Source organism: Oncorhynchus tshawytscha, unplaced genomic scaffold (genome assembly GCF_018296145.1).
Source record: "Oncorhynchus tshawytscha isolate Ot180627B unplaced genomic scaffold, Otsh_v2.0 Un_contig_4521_pilon_pilon, whole genome shotgun sequence".
NCBI classification, from domain to species: Eukaryota; Metazoa; Chordata; class Actinopteri; order Salmoniformes; family Salmonidae; genus Oncorhynchus; species Oncorhynchus tshawytscha.
This window is the reverse complement of record NW_024609460.1, coordinates 72,950-87,500: the sequence shown is the minus strand read 5'-3', so window position 1 is coordinate 87,500 and position 14,551 is coordinate 72,950. Positions and strand designations below refer to the sequence as shown.

The 14,551-nt window shown below is 44.7% G+C and overlaps 1 protein-coding gene across 2 annotated transcripts in view; it reads right to left on the bottom strand.

Annotated features, from left to right (window-relative positions):
• The window catches only part of LOC112237160 (fibronectin type III and SPRY domain-containing protein 2), a 28,921-nt gene extending 14,370 nt beyond the window's left edge, over nucleotides 1–14,551 (bottom strand). For both annotated transcript variants that reach the window (XM_042315417.1, XM_042315418.1), the window contains exons 1-9: nucleotides 14,164–14,551; nucleotides 13,193–13,488; nucleotides 12,690–12,792; nucleotides 12,356–12,451; nucleotides 9,955–10,188; nucleotides 9,391–9,413; nucleotides 7,954–8,075; nucleotides 4,195–4,362; nucleotides 3,243–3,377 (exon numbers count right to left, since the gene is read on the bottom strand). In XM_042315417.1, coding sequence (XP_042171351.1) covers nucleotides 3,243–3,377; nucleotides 4,195–4,362; nucleotides 7,954–8,075; nucleotides 9,391–9,413; nucleotides 9,955–10,188; nucleotides 12,356–12,451; nucleotides 12,690–12,792; nucleotides 13,193–13,422 — 1,111 coding nt within the window. In that variant the 5' untranslated portion in view covers nucleotides 13,423–13,488; nucleotides 14,164–14,551. The remainder of the gene's footprint in view (nucleotides 1–3,242; nucleotides 3,378–4,194; nucleotides 4,363–7,953; nucleotides 8,076–9,390; nucleotides 9,414–9,954; nucleotides 10,189–12,355; nucleotides 12,452–12,689; nucleotides 12,793–13,192; nucleotides 13,489–14,163) is intronic.

Here is a 14,551-nt window from a genome sequence, read left to right as displayed (position 1 = left end):
AGATACAGGGGGATTAAAGAGGTAGGGAGGGAGAGAGAGAGAGAGAGAGAGATACAGGGGGATTAAAGAGGTAGGGAGGGAGAGGAGAGAGAGGGAGATACAGGGGATTAAAGAGGTAGGGAGAGAGAGAGAGATAGAGATTAAAGAGGTAGGAGAGAGAGAGGAGAGATACAGGGGGATTAAAGAGGTAGGGAGGGCCCTGAGAGAGGGAGATACAGGGGGATTAAAGAGGTAGGGAGAGAGAGAGAGAGAGAGAGAGATACAGGGGGATTAAAGAGGTAGGGAGGAGAGAGAGAGATAGAGGAGAGGAGAGGAGAGAGAGAGAGACAGGGGGATTAAAGAGGTAGGGAGGAGAGAGAGAGAGGGCCCTGGTCAGGGAGAGAGAGGGAGGATTAAAGAGGTAGGGAGGAGAGAGAGAGAGGAGATACAGGGGGATTAAAGAGGTAGGGAGAGAGAGAGGAGAGAGAGAGAGATACTGGGATTAAAGAGGTAGGGAGAGGGAGAGGGGAGAAAGAGGTAGGGCCCTGGGGATTAAAGAGGGATTAGGGAGGAGGAGAGAGAGAGAGGATACAGGGGATTAAAGAGGTAGGGAGAGAGAGAGGCCCTACAGGGGATTAAAGAGGTAGGGAGAGAGGAGAGAGAGGATACAGGGGGATTAAAGAGGTAGGGAGGAGAGAGAGAGAGAGAGAGGAGATACAGGGGGATTAAAGAGGTAGGGAGGGAGAGAGAGAGAGAGGGAGATACAGGGGGATTAAAGAGGTAGGGAGGGAGAGAGGAGAGGGAGATACAGGGGATTAAAGAGGTAGGGAGAGGAGAGAGAGAGAGAGAGAGGGAGATACAGGGGGATTAAAGAGGTAGGGAGAGAGAGAGAGAGGAGATACAGGGGGATTAAAGAGGTAGGGGGGAGAAAGAGGTAGGGAGAGAGAGAGGGAGATACAGGGGGATTAAAGAGGTAGGGAGAGACAGAGAGAGAGGTAGGAGAGATACAGGGGGATTAAAGAGGTAGGGAGGGAGAGAGAGAGAGAGAGGAGAGATACAGGGGATTAAAGAGGTAGGGAGAGAGAGAGAGAGAGACAGATACAGGGGGATTAAAGAGGTAGGGAGAGAGGAGAGAGGGGGATTAAAGAGGTAGGGAGAGAGAGAGAGAGAGAGATACAGGGGATTAAAGAGGTAGGGAGAGAGAGAGAGAGGGAGAGAGAGAGAGGAGAGAGGGAACAGGGGATTAAAGAGGTAGGGAGAGAGAGAGGGAGAGAGGAGAGAGGGAGAGAGATACAGGGGGATTAAAGAGGTAGGGAGAGAGAGAGAGAGGGAGAGGAGATACAGGGGGATTAAAGAGGTAGGGAGGAGAGAGAGAGAGAGAGATCAGGGGGATTAAAGAGGTAGGGAGAGAGAGAGAGAGAGAGATACAGGGGATTAAAGAGGTAGGAGGAGAGAGAGAGAGAGATAGATACAGGGGGATTAAAGAGGTAGGGAGGAGAGAGAGAGAGAGAGGGGAGATACAGGGGGATTAAAGAGGTAGGGAGGAGAGACAGAGAGAGGGGGATTAGAGGGAGATACAGGGGGATTAAAGAGGTAGGGAGAGAGAGAGAGAGAGAGGAGATAATCTGGGGATTAAAGAGGACTAGGGAGAGAGAGAATCTCTCTTCAAGACAGAGATACAGGGGGCCAAAGAGGGAGGAGACAGAGAGATGACAGGGGGATTAAAGAGGAGGGAGGAGAGAGAGAGGGAGATACAGGGGGATTAAAGAGGTAGGGAGAGAGAGAGAGAGAGAGGGAGATACAGGGGGATTAAAGAGGTAGGGAGAGAGAGAGAGAGAGAGAGATACAGGGGGATTAAAGAGGTAGGGAGGAGAGAGAGAGAGAGAGATACAGGGGATTAAAGAGGTAGGGAGAGAGAGAGAGAGAGAGAGAGAGATACAGGGGGATTAAAGAGGTAGGGAGAGAGAGAGAGAGAGAGGGAGATACAGGGGATTAAAGAGGTAGGGAGAGGAGAGAGGGAGAGAGATACAGGGGATTAAAGAGGTAGGGAGAGAGAGAGAGAGAGATACAGGGGGATTAAAGAGGTAGAGAGAGAGAGAGAGAGAGAGGAGAGATACAGGGGGATTAAAGAGGTAGGGAGAGAGAGAGAGAGAGGAGATACAGGGGGATTAAAGAGGTAGGGAGGGAGAGAGAGAGAGAGAGAGATACAGGGGGATTAAAGAGGTAGGGAGAGAGAAGAGAGAGAGAGAGAGAGAGAGGGAGATACAGGGGGATTAAAGAGGTAGGGAGAGAGAGAGAGAGAGAGGGAGATACAGGGGGATTAAAGAGGTAGGGAGGAGAGAGAGAGAGGGGAGAGGGGGATTAAAGAGGTAGGGAGAGAGAGAGAGAGAGGAGATACAGGGGGATTAAAGAGGTAGGGAGAGAGAGAGAGAGAGAGATACAGGGGGATTAAAGAGGTAGGGAGAGAGAGAGAGAGAGATAGAGGGGGATTAAAGAGGTAGGGAGAGAGAGAGAGAGGGGGGAGAGGGGAGAGAGAGAGGGGGATACAGGGGATTAAAGAGGTAGGGAGAGAGAGAGAGAGAGAGAGATACAGGGGATTAAAGAGGTAGGGAGAGAGAGAGAGAGGAGATACAGGGGGATTAAAGAGGTAGGGAGAGAGAGAGAGGGAGATACAGGGGGATTAAAGAGGTAGGGAGAGAGAGAGAGAGAGAGGGGAGAGAGGGGGATTAAAGAGGTAGGGAGAGAGAGAGAGAGAGGGAGATACAGGGGGATTAAAGAGGTAGGGAGAGAGGGAGAGAGAGAGAGAGGGAGATACAGGGGGATTAAAGAGGTAGGGAGAGAGAGAGAGAGAGGGAGAGATAAGGGGGTAGAGGGGGAGGGAGGGAGAGAGAGAGAGGGAGATACAGGGGGATTAAAGAGGTAGGGAGGAGAGAGAGAGGGAGATACAGGGGGGAGATTAAAGGGGGAGGTTAGGGAGGTAGGGAGGGAGAGAGAGGGGATACAGGGGGATTAAAGAGGTAGGGAGGGAGAGAGAGAGAGGGAGATACAGGGGGATTAAAGAGGGAGGGAGAGAGAGAGAGAGAGGGAGATACAGGGGGATTAAAGAGGTAGGGAGAGAGAGAGAGAGAGAGGGAAAAAGACGTGAGAGAGAGCATAGTGCAGCCCATTGTATTCAGTTGTGCCTTCCACTGACACATTCCTATTGAAAGCCACTGTTAGTAAGTTTGAAAGTGGTGTTCCCTGTAACAGGTCCAGGGTTTTACCTGTCACGTAGACAGCCTTCTCACTGGCAGGGCTGATGCCTGTCGTATTGGTAGCTGTGACCCAGAACTCATACTGCACGTTAGGCAGCAGCTCTCCTACACTACAGTGGGTTTCCTTTACCTTCACATTAGACACTGAGGAGGAGAGAAACTCACTTCAATCATTTACAACAATGCATTATAAAGCCTTATTAAAGCCTTATACCTGTTGGTTTTAAGTAAAGTAACCATGGTCTCCCTCATAGGGGAATAGTTGATTCAATTAGATTAAATGAATCCTCTTAGAGAGATTGAACATTCCACATAGTACACCCAATATATTATCTCTGTGTTGGTCCATAATGTCATGAAATATTCAACTGGAATGTCTGTCTATGTTCTGAATCTATATTCATATTCTATGTTCTGATTCTATGTTATGTTCTGAATCTATATTTATATTCTATGTCCTGATTCTACATTCTGATTCTAGGTCCTGATTCTACATTCTGATTCTACATTCTGATTCTCTGTCCTGATGCTACATTCTGATTCTACATTCTGATTCTCTGTCCTGATTCTACATTCTGATTCTACATTCTGATTCTCTGTCCTGATTCTACATTCTGATTCTACATTCTGATTCTATATTCTGATTCTACATTCTGATTCTACATTCTGATTCTCTGTCCTGATTCTACATTCTGATTCTACGTTCTGATTCTACATTCTAATTCTCTGTCCTGATTCTACATTCTAATTCAACTTCTGATTCTCTGTCCTGATTCTACATTCTGATTCTACATTCTAATTCTATGTTCTGATTCTACATTCTGATTCTACGTTCTGATTCTACATTCTGATTCTACATTCTACGTTCTGATTCTCTGTCCTGATTCTAAGTTCAGATTCTCTGTCCTGATTCTACATTCTGATTCTAAGTTGTACTGGTGGTGGATGTACTAGTTGCTACCGTCAGGCCCCTTGGTGCTGTCTACAGCCGGCGTGTCCTCCAGGACAGGTCTGTAGTAGAGCTCGTAGTATTCCACAGAGTCGTCTGAGAACAGGCTCCAGCACACACGCAGAGACGTCCGCGTGGCCGAGTTAGACACCTGGGGGTTGATGACCGGGGCAGATGGGGCTGGAATGAACCATGATCGTGCCATTACAGAGAGAGAGGAATAGCTTTATGTGAATTAGTTTGTACTGCATTGTTTTATTTTCCTCCACAGAGGTTTATTTCATGGTCTTGACACTTTTTCTAAGTGACTGTGACAACATAAAACTACGTCTCTATTCCATTGATTGCCACACTGCCTCTCCCCACAGACAATTTTAAACACAAAGACTTTATGAAGACTATTTTATTACAGGATTTTTTTTTTTTACTTCTCTCAAATGTGTGTCCTTCCGTGGAATCAGAGATTCTGAGAAACAAAACAAAGCTGTCTGAGTCTGAGTCACCAAGTGAATCAAAGATAGACACACGTCACAGACCGGTTCTAATGACACCCTACTGTAGTGCAGTACCTTGGACTAGATAGTGAAGGGCCCTGGTCAACAGTATATAGGGAACAGGGCCCTGGTCAACAGTATATAGGGAACAGGGCCCTGGTCAACACTATATAGGAAACAGGGCCCTGGTCAACAGAATATAGGGAACAGGGCCCTGGTCAACAGAATATAGGGAACAGGGCCCTGGTCAACACTATATAGGGAACAGGGCCCTGGTCAACAGTATATAGGGAACAGGGCCCTGGTCAACAGTATATAGGGAACAGGGCCCTGGTCAACAGAATATAGGGAACAGGGCCCTGGTCAACAGAATATAGGGAACAGGGCCCTGGTCAACAGTATATAGGGAACAGGGCCCTGGTCAACACTATATAGGAAACAGGGCCCTGGTCAACAGTATATAGGGAACAGGGCCCTGGTCAACACTATATATAAGGAACAGGGCCCTGGTCAACAGTATATAGGGAACAGGGCCTGGTCAACACTATATAGGGAACAGGATCCTGGTCAACACTATATAGGGAACAGGGCCCTGGTCAACACTATATAGGAAACAGGGCCCTGGTCAACAGAATATAGGGAACAGGGCCCTGGTCAACAGTATATAGGGAACAGGGCCCTGGTCAACAGAATATAGGGAACAGGGCCCTGGTCAACAGTATATAGGGAACAGGGCCCTGGTCAACAGTATATAGGGAACAGGGCCCTGGTCAACACTATATAGGAAACAGGGTGCCATTTGAGGCCATAATCTGTCTTCAGACAGACTGACATCACAGCCATAATCTCTCTTCAAGACAGACTGACATCACAGCCATAATCTCTCTTCAAGACAGACTGACATCACAGCCATAATCTCTCTTCAAGACAGACTGACATCACAGCCATAATCTCCCTTCAGACAGACTGACATCACACCCATAATCTCTCTTCAAGACAGACTGACATCACAGCCATAATCTCTCTTCAGACAGACTGACGTCACAGCCATAATCTCTCTTCAAGACAGACTGACGTCACAGCCATAATCTCTCTTCAAGACAGACTGACATCACAGCCATAATCTCTCTTCAAGACAGACTGACATCACAGCCATAATCTCTCTTCAAGACAGACTGACATCACAGCCATAATCTCTCTTCAAGACAGACTGACATCACATCCATAATCTCTCTTCAGACAGACTGACGTCACAGCCATAATCTCTCTTCAAGACAGACTGACGTCACAGCCATAATCTCTCTTCAAGACAGACTGACGTCACAGCCATAATCTCTCTTCAAGACAGACTGACGTCACAGCCATAATCTCTCTTCAAGACAGACTGACATCACATCCATAATCTCTCTTCAAAACAGACTGACGTCACAGCCATAATCTCTCTTCAAGACAGACTGACGTCACAGCCATAATCTCTCTTCAAGACAGACTGACGTCACAGCCAGCCTCTACAATCATTAACTACAGAAGCAGCATGGAGATTGTCTGTATTCCCTATGTAGTGCATTGCTTTTGACAAATAGGCTCTGGTCCAACGTAGTGTTCTATATGGGGAATAGGGTGCCATTTGGGACACAATCATTGACTCAGTCAAACTTCAGCAGAATGAAAGCATCACTCAAAAGTGCCTGACTCGTCACTCCAGTGGCCCAATGTAATTAAATACTCAGAGAAATGAAATCACTTTTGCATCAAAGTCATTTGTTTCTAAGCAACCAAACTCCCCTAGCTAACCTCCATTTATATAAAAGGTACAGTTTGGAGTCTGGAAGGATTTCTCTGGGGCTCTGCTCTACTCTGTTCCAAGCTCATACTCTTGATCTAAATCAGGGTGGGACAACTTTGATTGGGGTGGGGGCCACAAAACAATCTGAACTCATCATGGGGGGCCTGCAGTGGCTCGCGGGTCTGCGTATCCACATCCATACCCCCACCTTGCCAGAAAAACATTTTAGCGGCCCCCCTCTTGACAACGGAGAGAAAACGTTTGAGAGTAAAGTTCCTGTAAATCTACACATTTTGGCATGAGGCGTAGAGAACATTTTGCCGTTTTAAAACAAGAATGTGGTAAATCTACACATTTTGGCATGAGGCGTAGAGAACATTTTGCCGTTTAAAACAAGAATGTGGTAAATCTACACATTTTGGCATGAGGCGTAGAGAACATTTTGCCGTTTAAAACAAGAATGTGGTAAATCTACATATTTTGGCATGAGGTGTAGAGAACATTTCGCCGTTTTAAAACAAGAATGCGGTAAATCTACATATTTTGCCATGGGGCAAGGAGAAGATTTTGCAAATGTATAACACATTTCATGCAATTCTACTCATATTGCCATGGGGCGAAGAGAAACATTTGCAGTTTTACTTCTTATTTCCTGCAATTCTAGACATTTTGGCATAGGATGGAGAGAAATGTTTGAGTCCCCCACCGAAAATACAAAAAAATTATGTTTTTTATTTTAGACTATATATATAATAATCATATTTAACCTTTATTTAACGAGGTAAGTCAGTTAAGAACAAATTCTTATTTACAATGACGGCCTACCCCGGCCAAACCAGCGCCGCCCTATGGGACTCCCAATCACGACCGCAAGTTTGTTTATAAAAATCTCAGATGTATCAACCGAGGCCAAAAATCATGGGATGGAAATGTCTGTACATTAAATATACTACGTTATTCTGAATAAACCGGTTTTAAGAATAGAATTATGTGATCAGAGGGGGATGTAAAAAACGAAAATAAAAATGTTGTGACGAATGGACCAATGGATGGATGAATGGATGGATGAATGGATGGATGGATAGATGGATGGATGGACGAATGGATGGATGAATGGATGAATGGATGGGTGGATGAATGGATGGATGAATGGATGGATGGATGGATGGACGAATGGATGAATGGATGGACGAATGGATGGATGAATGGATGGATGGATGGACGAATGGATGGATGAATAGATGGATGAATAGATGGATGGCAGTGGAGACTGCTGAGGGGAGGACGGCTCTTAATAACGTCTGGAACAGAGAGAATGGAATAGAAACCATGTGTTTGATGTATTTGATACCATTCCACCAATTCCTCTCCAGTCATTACCACGAGCCTGTCGCCCCCAATTAAGATGCCACCAACCTCCTGTGATGGATGGATGAATGAATGGATGGGTGGGTGGGTGTATGGAAGGATGGGTTGATTGATTGATCAGACCTGGTACGATGTTGATGGAGTCCATCATGGTCTTGACGTCTGACAGGTCAGCGAGGGGCATGTCAAACTCCAGAGGGGTCACCAGCGTCAGGTCAGGCTTCTCCTTCGCAAACTCCTCAATTCTGATTAGGAAAACAAAACATCAATCAGCAAAAACCTTGATTCTGAATGGACAAAACGCACCCAAGTCAGCAAACTCCTTGATTGTGATTGGACAAACAAAACACCTGTCAGCAAACTTCTCCATTCTGATTGGACAAACAGACCTGTATTCAGTGAGGTGAAACGTTCAGAACGTTGCATATAGAAATGGAATGAATAGAGCTGACAAGATGCCCGATTCTACACCACGAAAAATCATACCTGTTCTACAAAATTGTTTTCTATCCGAATGTTTTGTAACGTCGCAACCACCTAAAACAACACTGAAAATGAACATTGGATGTAGCATCATGCGTCGTCATGCTATTCAAAACATAAGCTATGTCAACAAACCCTATTCAACATCAAACACATTCATATACACTGCTTAGTTTAAATGAGTTTGAATTAGTTGGCTAATTAGGATCGGAAGCTATTTTGGTTTCAGAATGAGCGTTGAAGACAAAACATAACCTGATATATTATCCTCATGAAACACTCCTAATCAGGCTGTTACACGGTTCACAGCATATCACACGATTACACTGTTATTAACCAGACTCACTACCATGCAGTTGTAAACAAACACTTATCATAGTTTTGTTATAGCCTGGTCCCAGATATCTGTGTGCCTTGCCAACTCCTAGGGTCACGGTCAAGCAACAAGATAACACAAATGGATCAAGCGTTTTGGCAAGAGAACAAACAGATCTGGAACCAGGATCAAATGGATCTGGAACCAGGCTGAAATGGATCTAGAACCAGGATAAAAATGGATCTGGAACCAGGCTGAAATGGATCTAGAACCAGGATAAAATGGATCTGGAACCAGGATAAAAATGGATCTGGAACCAGGCTGAAATGGATCTAGAACCAGGCTGAAATGGATCTGGAACCAGGATAAAATGGATCTGGAACCAGGCTGAAATGGATCTAGAACCAGGATAAAATGGATCTGGAACCAGGATAAAATGGATCTGGAACCAGGCTGAAATTGATCTGGAACCAGGCTGAAATGGATCTAGAACCAGGCTGAAATGGATCTGGAACCAGGATAAAATGGATCTGGAACCAGAATAAAATGGATCTGGAACCAGGATAAAATGGATCTGGAACCAGGATAAAATGGATCTGGAACCAGGATAAAATGGATCTGGAACCAGGATAAAATGGATCTGGAACCAGGCTAGTTCGGTTATACTCTCAGGCTAGCAATGTTAGTCTCCTTACAGTATAGTATAGTATAGTTCTGTTGTAGTCTCAGGCAGCAGTGTTAATCTCCTTTAAGTACTTTACCTCTTCATGGTGGGCATAACAGCCTGTCAAGGGAAAGTTCACAACATCAAAAGTCAACTCCTCCAGTGGTCATTAACATTTTAAGGTTCATACAACCTTTAACTGGCAGATTAAAACATCACAAAGACCACATAATATACACTCAGTGGCCAGTTTATTAGGTACACCACCACCCACGAAAATGGTTCGCTCCTACAGAAAGTGAGTCACTTTGCCGTGGCTTCCTATATAAAGCAGGCATTGAGGCATTGAGTTACTGTTCGATTGAACTTTAGAATGGGCTAAACGAGTGACCGAAGCAAATTTTAACGTGGTATGATCGTCATTGCCAGGTGCGCCGGTTCCAGTATCTCAGGAACGGCCGTCCTCCTGGGCTTTTCACTCCCGACAGTGTCTCGGGTTTACCCAGAATGGTGTGACAAACAAAAAACACAACTCCGAGCAAAACAAAGTTATCATAAACTTTTAAACGTTTCAAGTTATTTCAAGTTATAAAGCTAAATTAGCAATTCAATGATTTAATCTTGAATAAGTCATTGTGACGACCGACCCACTACAACAGACCTGTAGAAAGAGTCGTTTGTCCTCGGTGCGGTACAGTTCCTGGGCGGTCTCAATCAGGTCCTTGGATGCGTCCAGGGTGCGTCCGCAGCCCAGCAGCTGAGTGTACAAGGCCTCCAACTTCCTCTTCTTCTCCTCCCCCAGCGCAGCGGCTCGCTCGTCGTAACGATGGGACAACGTCTGTAGAACATCGTTGCAGTGCTGCTCCAGGTGTTGCTCCTGACGACCAAAATTCTCCTGAAAGACATGAAACACTTCATTAAGCGATGATCAGGGGCTCCCAAACGGGGTTGGCTCACAGATCCATGGTTGAAAACCTGTGGATGTGTCTTTGTTATGTGTGTACTGTGGTTGTCGTGTCATGATGATCCTGATAGTGGCTGTTGTGTCAGTAATAGTGGTTGTTGTGTCAGTAACAATGGTTTTGTCAGTAATAGTGGTTGTTTGTGTCAGTAATAGTGGTTGTGTCAGTAATAGTAGTTGTTGTGTTAGTAATAGTGGTTGTTGTGTCAGTAAAAATGGTTGTGTCAGTAATAGTGGTTGTTGTGTCAGTAATAGTGGTCGTTGTGTCAGTAGTAGTGGTTGTTGTGTCAGTGATAGTGGTTGTTGTGTCAGTGATAGTGGTTGTTGTGTCAGTAATAGTGGTTGCTGTGTCAGTAATAGTGGTTGCTGTGTCAGTAATAGTGGTTGCTGTGTCAGTAATAGTGGTTGTGTGTCAGTAATAGTGGTTGTTGTGTCAGTAATAGTGGTTGTTCTTTGTGTAGTGGTTGTTGTGTCAGTAATACTGTTGTGTAATGTAGTGGTGTGTCAGTAATAGTGGTTGTTGTGTCAGTAATAGTGGTTGTTGTGTCAGTAATAGTGGTTGTTGTGTCAGTAATAGTGGTTGTTGTGTCAGTAATAGTGGTTGTTGTGTCAGTGGTTGTTGTGTCAGTATAGTGGTTGTTGTGTCAGTGGTAAAAGTGTGTGTAATAGTGGTTGTTGTGTCAGTAATAGTGGTTGTGTCAGTTTGGTTGTTGTGTCAGTGATAGTGGTTGTTGTGTCAGTAATAGTGGTTGTGTGTCAGTAATAGTGGTTGTTGTGTCAGTAATAGTGGTTGTGTCAGTAATAGTGGTTGCTGTGTCAGTAATAGTGGTTGTTGTGTCAGTAATAGTGGTTGCTGTGTCAGTAATAGTGGTTGTTGTAATAGTGGTTGTTGTGTCAGTAATAGTGGTTCCTGTGTATGTAATAGTGGTTGTTGTGTCAGTAGTAGTGGTTGCTGTGTCAGTAATAGTGGTTGTTGTGTCAGTAATAGTGGTTGTCAGTAATAGTGGTTGTTGTGTCAGTAATAGTGGTTGTTGTGTCAGTAGTAGTGGTTGTTGTGTCAGTGATAGTGGTTGTTGTGTCAGTGATAGTGGTTGTTGTGTCAGTAAAAATGGTTGTGTCAGTAATAGTGGTTGTTGTGTCAGTAATAGTGGTCGTTGTGTCAGTAGTAGTGGTTGTTGTGTCAGTGATAGTGGTTGTTGTGTCAGTGATAGTGGTTGTTGTGTCAGTAATAGTGGTTGCTGTGTCAGTAATAGTGGTTGTTGTGTCAGTAATAGTGGTTGCTGTGTCAGTAATAGTGGTTGCTGTGTCAGTAATAGTGGTTGTGTGTCAGTAATAGTGGTTGTTGTGTCAGTAATAGTGGTTGTGTCAGTAATAGTGGTTGTTGTGTCAGTAATAGTGGTTGTTCTTTGAGTGATAGTGGTTGTTGTGTCAGTAATAGTGATTGTGGCAGTAATAGTAGTGGTTGTGTCAGTAATAGTGGTTGCTGTGTCAGTAATAGTGGTTGTTGTGTCAGTAATAGTGGTTGCTGTGTCAGTAATAGTGGTTGTTGTAATAGTGGTTGTTGTGTCAGTAATAGTGGTTCCTGTGTATGTAATAGTGGTTGTTGTGTCAGTAGTAGTGGTTGCTGTGTCAGTAATAGTGGTCGTTGTGTCAGTAATAGTGGTTGTTGTGTCAGTAGTAGTGGTTGTTGTGTCAGTAGTAGTGGTTGTTGTGTCAGTAGTAGTGGTTGTTGTGTCAGTAGTAGTGGTTGTTGTGTCAGTAGTAATGGTTGTGTCAGTAGTAGTAGATGTTGTGTCAGTAGTAGTAGTTGTTGTGTCAGTAGTAGTTGTTGTGTCAGTAGTAGTGGTTGTTGTGTCAGTAATAGTGGCTGTGTCAGTAATAGTGGTTGTTGTGTCAGTAATAGTGGTTGCTGTGTCAGTAATAGTGGTTGATGTGTCAGTAATAATGGTTGTGTCAGTAATAGTGGTTGTGGTGTCAGTGATAGTGGTTGTTGTGTCAGTAATAGTGGTTGATGTGTCAGTAATAATGGTTGTTGTGTCAGTAATAGTGGTTGTTGTGTCAGTAATAGTAGTTGTTGTGTCAGTAATAGTGGTTGTTGTACCTCCACAGTGAGGAAGATCTCTTCTAGATGTCCTGCAAAGTTCTCCATCTCCACCACCTTCTCCTCCAGCTTAGTCCTGATGTTATTCACCTTGTCCTGAAGGCACAGCAGAAATGAACTCTTACAGAGGGTCAAGGTTCGCCTGAGTGCAAATCTGCCTGTAGAAGTTGTCAGGAGAGCACACACAGACTGGCACTCAGGCTAGATCAAGGGTATATTCACATGGAATTAACACATACACCTTCCCCTTCTTCCGACTCAACACACTACCCCCTTCCTCCGACACAACACACACCCTCCCCTTCCTCCGACACAACACACACCCTCCCCTTACCTCCGACTCCTTGTGCTCCTCAAACACGTCATCGTGTCCGTCCACAGAGCTGTCAGGTGATGGAGTTCCCTCCTCATCTGAAGACGGGACATACGCCTCAAACCTGATGATGATCACTTTATTGTATCCATTATTAAATGATTGATGCGTGCATCATGTCATGCAAAGATTATATACATAGTGCATTAGACACCGGGGGGCGGCGGTAGCCTTGGTGGCAGTAGCCTTGAGGTTTGAGAGGCGGGCCAGTAACCAGGGGTTTGCCGGTTCGAACCCCTGAACCCCTGCCTGCAAGGGGAATCTTCAGGGAGTGAGCCGGAAGCCGCAGGATCCTGTACATTATCTACTACAGTTGTTCCCTTGAGCAAGGCACTTTACCCCTAAGTACCCCTGTCAGCCTGTGATGTTTGTGTTGTGTATCAGGTTGGGTACTGTGACAGCAACAAACCAAAAAAATAATATCTGTGCAAATGGACCAATAAAGCAGGTGTTGTATTACGGACCTTAGAGAGTCATTGGTATCCGTGGAGAAACGCTGGAAGGTAGAGGACAACTCTCTAGTCTCTGTTCTCTCTGACACCACTACGAAGGCCTCTTTGGTAGGGAGATCCCTGTTCACCTCCTCCTCCTTCACCTCCTCCTGGTGCTCCTCCCCACGCTCCTCGTCTCCACTCAGCACCTCCTCAGTGATGACATCCAGGCTGCTTCCTGTGAAGACCTCATACAGGTCCATGATGGGAGGAGGAGGGTGGAGGTACTGTGGTGGAGGGACTGTGGTGGAGGTACTGTGGTGGAGATACTGTGGTGGAGATACTGTGGTGGAGGTACTGTGGTGGCGATACTGTGGTGGAGGTACTGTGGTGGCGATACTGTGGTGGAGATACTGTGGTGGAGGTACTGTGGTGGAGATACTGTGGTGGAGATACTGTGGTGGAGATACTGTGGTGGAGGTACTGTGGTGGAGATACTGTGGTGGAGATACTGTGGTGGACAGGGTAATCAAATAAAACATGTCAGATTAACATTTTTCCACAAAGGAAGTAGGAAGTAGGTATTGTCAAATATTTTGATGTTCTATTCACCCAACATTAACCAACCAGTCATTCACTTGTGTAAATGTATATGCTATATGTAACTTTAAAAATAAGTATAAATATTCAATTGGCTTTCTTATGGAAGCCATGCAAAGAGTTCATTATTTGCAATGAAAACAAGTATGATTCATAGTCTTTAATGTTTAGAAAAGACACTTGTTCAGAAAGAACAGTACACAGTGATGACAGTTGAATGAGGGTTTGCTTCTCTAACATCCTGGACCTCTGTCAAAACATGGATCAGGCATGCTGTACACATAAACTCAAACACACCATTTAAACTATGCTGGAGTTTCATATTTATTTGCTATAATTATGACTAGACATATCAGTTATTATAGCCTAGTACCTAACAATTCAAAAACACTGGTTAAGTTTACCTTGGTGAGAAATTATTCAATAACTCCCCCAGCAACGTCGATTCAGGGCGACCATTGACAGTGTTTTTGACAGGCTAACCAAGGAAGCAAATACAGTTCGTGACAAATATAGCAGGAACCCCAACTGTTATGCACACAGATCAAGTGTCAGCATGGGTATTTTGACATAGTGCCAACATCTGCCTTTAGTCGCCTAATAAGAGTGATAACATTGTCTTTAATCCAATAGTATTTGATTGTGAATCTGGTCAATATTTTCTTGAAGGTGACACATTGTATTAAATATTCAAATATCTTGGAATAAATCGCTGATACATTGTAGCGAATGAAATTGGCTGTGGAATTCCCCCTGAGCACGTGACGGAAAGGTCAAAGTTGAAGGTAAAGA